General features: G+C 31.4%; 1 protein-coding gene across 1 annotated transcript in view; it reads right to left on the bottom strand.

Moving 5' to 3' along the window:
* The window catches only part of LOC110419963 (uncharacterized), a 7,098-nt gene that overhangs the window by 764 nt on the left and 43 nt on the right, over nt 1-6,291 (bottom strand). Inside the window, exons 1-3 of the mRNA XM_021433103.2 lie at nt 5,350-6,291; nt 3,893-3,964; nt 1-1,989 (exon numbers count right to left, since the gene is read on the bottom strand). The exon at nt 1-1,989 is cut by the window's left edge and continues 18 nt beyond it; the exon at nt 5,350-6,291 is cut by the window's right edge and continues 43 nt beyond it. Of these exons, the coding sequence (XP_021288778.2) occupies nt 1-1,989; nt 3,893-3,964; nt 5,350-6,291 (3,003 nt within the window). The remainder of the gene's footprint in view (nt 1,990-3,892; nt 3,965-5,349) is intronic.

Here is a 6,291-nt window from a genome sequence, read left to right as displayed (position 1 = left end):
TTGTTGCTAGTGTTATGGTTTGTACTATTGAATCCCCCTCACCTAACAACTTTGCAATGCCAAAATCACCCAAATGTGCAACCATATCTTCATCTAACAGAACATTGCTTGGTTTTAAATCACAATGAGCCACAGGAATTGTCTGACCATGATGGAGGTATTCTAATGCAGATGCCACATCAATCATAATGTTCAACCTATGCAAGATATCAAGAAAATAGTTATGAGAATACAACCACTTCTCGAGGCTTCCATTAGGCATGAACTCAAGTACCAAGGCTTTAAAATCCACATTGCAGCAACTACTGATGATTTTGACTAAATTCCGGTGGCGAATGTTGCGCAAGACCTCACACTCAATTTCAAAACTCTTAAATGATCCTTCTACCTCCAAATTAAAGACTTTTATTGCAATGCTGAGCCCATCTGAAAAAGTACCTTGGTACACCGAGCCAAAACTCCCCGTACCAAGTAATTTGCTCTCACAAAAACCATTTGTGGCCTGATGAAGCACTTGGTATGAAATTCTTCTCCACTTTGCTAAACCAAACGAATTTTCTCTATCAATTTTTTGCCTTGAATGCTTTCTTTGGCTTTGGAAGAAAAAGACAATGAAGGCTAGAATTAATAGCGTCGAGCCAATTGGCAATAGAATAAATATTATAAGCTTAGTAGCTTTCCTTGAATGTTTAGTAGAATTACGATTGCACGGTGGGAGTCGCAGTCGAGGTGCACCACATAGAGCTTCATTCCCCAAAAATGATTGAATTGAGTAGTTGGCAAAGGGTCCTCCGTTAGGAATTTCTCCGTGCAGTCTATTGAATGAGACATTCAAATACTGGAGATGCAAGAGTTTTTGCAAGGACTTTGGAATCATTCCAGAGAAATTATTTCTTGATAGATCCAAGAATTGCAATCCTATCAGCCGACCAAATAACTCAGGGATAGACCCTTGCAATCTGTTACCAGACAAGGAAAGATTAGTTAGGTCTTCAAGATCACCAAAGCTACTCGGAATTTCACTTGATAATTGATTTTCGGAAAAATCAATAACTGTAACAACCTTCCACTTTCCAATTTCAACTGGGAGAGCCCCAGTAAGAAAATTGGAAGACAAGTTTATTTGCAAGATATCTACAAGCCTTGCGAAAGTTGAGGGTATTGAGCCAATTAATTTGTTGGAGTCAGCAAATAGTTCTCTAAGAGAAATGATATCACCCAAGCATACTGGTATTGATCCAGCCAATTGGTTACCTGTGAGATACAAGAAACCCAAACTCTTCAAACGGCATAACTCAGATGGAATGGATCCTTCTAACTTATTGTTGTAAAGAATGAGACCTTGCAACTTTTCTAATCTTCCGATTGTGGTGGGAATAGATCCAATCAGTTCATTTTTAGCCATGTACAAACTGATCAAGTTGCTTAGGTTGCCAATCTCTCTTGGAATGTTGCCTCTAATGTTGCAGCCTGAAGCATATAGTTTTTGAAGAGAAATAGAGAGATTTCCAATAAAGATAGGAAGTTCAGCATTGATCAACGGATTATAACTAAAAGACAAGAATCTCAAGTCTTTGCAATATGCTAAAGATGAGAGAAAGCTCATTTTTGGAAATGAAGGTGAAAGAGCTAAATTATTTCTTTCTAAGTCAAGCATCTGTATATCTCTTAGATTTCCAAGGTCATTGGGAAAATATCCAGAAAATGAATTAGATGAAAAGTCGAGCTTTGTTAGCTTAGAGGCATTAGAGATGGAAGTAGGTATTGTTCCATTTAACTCATTTAAACCAAGTAGAAGCACTTCAAGTTTTGGAAGCCAAAGTCCTGTGTTCCATGGAAGAGAACCTGAGAGATGGTTTGAATCGAGAACAATGAGCCGCAGAGTTGAGCTATTAAAGATATGAGGAGGGATATGTCCAGATATACTGTTAGATTCCAGATTCAAAACTTCTAATTTTGGTAGGTTGCCTATCTCCAGTGGTATTTTACCTGCCGTAATATCAGAATAGTCATTTGAATATTTTCTAGTGATCTTGAAGTAAATAACAAAATTAATCATAAAGTTTTACACACATTCGTATTTTTATATTTTATATTATAGATATATATAATAACAAAGCAAACAATTAAGATTTGTAACTAATATTAATTATTCAAATATTTACAACAGTTGCAGCTATATAGAAACTAAAATACATGAGACAAAATATAACTTATTACCTGTCAATTTATTAGTGGAAAAATCAATTAATTAGTTTCAAATTTAGCAACAATTTGTTTGTCAAACGGAACAATTAAAATTTTAAAGCAAAGTTTAGAATTTAGATAATACAAGGTAATATAATCTTGCAATTTGCCGCTAATTTATTATTTTCCTTTTCAATTTATATAATATAATGAAAACATATCAGAAAAGTTGAAAACAAAAGGAACATAGATATGTAGATAGTATATTTGCATTTTTGGTTGCATGATTCATGAATAGAATAGAAATAAAATTCTTCACTGAAATAGAAAAAGGAATTAAAGAGGGTGAAGATCAATGGGAAAATTTAATTTAAATGAAAAAACAATGAGAGTAAATAAAGAGTGTGACACTATTACCAAAAACCAGAAAAATATAGAAAAGAAAGATATGGAAAATCCAGATGATATCATAAACCCAAAAAGAGGTAAAATATAAAATATTTTTTATGATTATTAGTTGATGTAATATAATTAGAGCAATTATTTTTTTTCAATAAAAAAACATTTTTTGTTTCACTATAAAATAATATATGGTGCATGTTCACCAAAGTGTCTTTTCTTTTTCTTAATCTTAACTTTACATACAAAAGAAAAAAGATAAAATATACATAAACTAAAAAGTGATTGCAGTGAATTTAATAGAAGAAGCAATAAGGAATTAAGAAGAATTACTAATTGCAAAAATGTGACAGTGTTAAAGAAAAGAAACCCAATAAAAAAACAAAAATATTGTGAGAAAGAAAGGACTAGAAATATGCTATAAATGCATTCCAAAATTTATTTTTCTTTTACTTTGGAGGTTTTTGTCTCCAAGATACAGAAACTTGTGCATAGTCAAATTTCCTATTTCTTTCGATGTTGTTCCCTCAAAATGATTTTATGATAACGATAGATCTTTTAACTTTTGACACTTGAATAAACTCATTAGAATCAGACTAGAAAAGTGGTTTAAACTCCAATATAATCTTGCTCTTTGTGAAACAATTTGTTACACAATCATGGGGAAATTTGCAATATTTAAGGGCATTTTCATCTTATTTTGTCCATTTGTGTGCCCAAGAGAAAAAGGAGGCATGGGACGGTGGAAGAAAGGGAGGGACGAGGGATAGGGCGGAGGAATGGTGGGAGGGTGCTTGACAAGTCGGAGAAAGAGGAGAGAGAGAGGAGGAAGAGGCATACCAGTTTAGACAAGTTTATTTAAATAATGTATGAGTAGTGGAAAATCATTCTTGACAAACATCAAATCTTATTCTTTACATCTAAATGAAAAAGGATAAAATATAATTAAACTAAAATGTAATCATAGTGAATTTAAAAGAAGATGTAAAAGAATTACAAGATTGCAAAATGTGACATTGTTAAAAGAAAAAATCAATATATAAAAAAAAGAATGGGCTAGAAATATGTTAAAAATGCGTCACAATATTTATTTGGTTTTTTTGGAAAATTATTTATTTGGACTAATTAATAACAAAATAACAAAATTAATGATAAAAATTTTAGATACATTTCTATATTTTATATTATTGATATATATAACAAAGAGTCAAACAATTAGTATTCGTAAATAATATTATTCAATTATTTACAACAGTTGTAGCTATATAGAAACTAAACATACGTGAGAGAAAATATAAGTTATTACCTGTCAATTTATTAGTGGTACTATCAAACTTTGTCAGAAGTGTTAGGTTACCAATCTGTTGTGGAATTTCACCTGCATAATGAAATTGATCCCTTAATTATTGTTAAATTTAACAACAACTTATAAGGCCCACTTGTTTGTCAAACGAAACAATCAAACATACCTAAGAAAGTTTAGAATTTAGATAATGCAAAGCAATATAATCTTGCACGTTGCGACTAATTTATTATTTTCCTTTTCAATTTATATAATATAATGAAAATAATTTTAAAAAATTGAAAAAACACATATATAAGTAAATAGTATATTTGAATTTTTTATTGAATGATTCATGAACAAAATATAATAAAATTCTTGATTGTAAAAGAAAAAGGAAATAGAAAAGGTGAAGATCAATGGTAAAAATTAATTTGGCAAGAGCCAAATAAGTCTCTAAACTATTTAAAAAAATTCAAATAAATCTTTACACCTTTATTATGTTATTCAATTAAGCCTTTACACTTTTATTTTGAACCAAATAAACCTTTATACTTATATTCTGAATCAAATAAGCCCTTGTGACTAATATTTGACATAGTTAAAATGCTTTTTGTCATTCTATGTCACGTGACATTAACATAACATACTAACATATCATAACTAATAATGATGTGGTATGTTAATATATCATAATTAATGATGACATGACATGCTAATTGGACATAAAAACATGATCATGTGGCATTTTTCATCCTACACATTAATACTATGTCAGTGCCATATGGATATAAAATGATAAATGATATTTTGACCAACAGTAATTAGTTAATCCTTAGTCACAAGGGCTTATTTAACCTAAAATAAAAATATAGGGACTTGATTGAATACAATAAAAGAATAAGAGCGTATTTGAATTTTCTTAAATAATTTAGGAGCTTTTTTTAGCGTTATGCCAATTAATTTAAATAAAAAATAATGAGATTAAATAAAGACTGTGAGACTATTACCAAAAACCAGAAAAATATATAAAAAAAAAGATGTGGAAAATCCAGATGATATCATAAGCCCCAAAAGAGGTAAAATATAAACTATTTGTTATGATTATTAGTTGATGCAATATAATTAGAGCAATTATTATTTTTCAATAAAAAATTTTACATTTTTTCGTTTCATTGTAAAATAATATATAGTGCATGTTCACTAAAGTGTGTTTTCTTAATCTTAACTTTACATATAACAAAAATATACATAAACTTAAAATTGATCGCAATGCATTTAATAGATGAAGTAGTAAGGAATTAAAAGAATTACTAGATTGCAAAAATGTGACAGTGTTAAAAAACCAACCCAATAAAAGAAGAAACTAAAATATTGTAAGCCAAAAAAGAGAAAAAAAAAGAAAAAGGCTTTGCTATTGTGAGAATGAAAGGACTAGAAATATGCTAAAAATGCATCCCAATATTTATTTTTTCCTTTACCTTTGAGGTTGTTGAGTCCCAGAAACAGAAGCTTGAGCATAGTCAAATTTCCTATTTCTTTTGGTATGGTTCCCTCAAAATAATTATAAGATAAGGATAATTCTTCTAACTCTGGACACCTGAATAAACTCATTGGAATTGGACCAGAGAGATGGTTAAAACTCATGTAAAGCCCTTTTAATTTTCGTGAACGATCAAACATATCTGGTGAGATATGACCAGTAAGATTATTAAATGTTAAATCAATAATTTGCAAGGAAGACATGTTGAGTGGGATGGAAATTATGGAACCAGTTAGCTGATTGCTGTTGAGAGTAATCTCTAGCAATGAAGATATGCTGAAGACCGAGGAAGGTATGGAGCCTGAAAGTTGATTTTTGTCCAAATTTAAAAATCTCAAGCTAGAAAGATTTCCAATTTCCACGGGGATATGTCCTTGCAGATTGTTGTCACGCAAATTCAAGAACTCTAGCTTTGACAAAACGCACAAAGAAGATGGGATAACTCCCACGAAGTTATTACCCGACAAATTCAAGTTTTGAAGTTTAGAGAAGGAACCAAACCAGGATGGGATTTCCCCGTTGAAATTGTTGTCAGGCAAAATTAGATATTTCAACCGGCGCAAATTAGCCAACTCAATAGGCATCGAACCATAAAAGCCGTTGTTTCCAATGTCGAGGAAAGCAACGAAAGACAGATTTCCCATGTCTGGTGGTATGGTTCCAGAGACATTCATGCCAAATAGATCCAAAGCAGTGACTCTGTGGTGTCGAGATCCGCAAGTGACACCAACCCAATTGCAAATAGAGGTAGCAGTTGACCAGTTGGTTGCCAGAAGATCACTGTTGACACGGGCTTTTAGTGCAAGAAGAGCCAACTGGTCTGTGCTGATGTTGGTTGTTGTGGATTTGATAGGGAATGAAACCCCAAAATTAGGCAGCA

Source organism: Theobroma umbraticum, unplaced genomic scaffold (genome assembly GCF_002168275.2).
Source record: "Theobroma umbraticum cultivar Fairchild unplaced genomic scaffold, ASM216827v3 scaffold_67.0, whole genome shotgun sequence".
NCBI lineage: Eukaryota > Viridiplantae > Streptophyta > Magnoliopsida > Malvales > Malvaceae > Theobroma > Theobroma umbraticum.
This window is presented reverse-complemented; position numbering and strand designations above follow the sequence as displayed.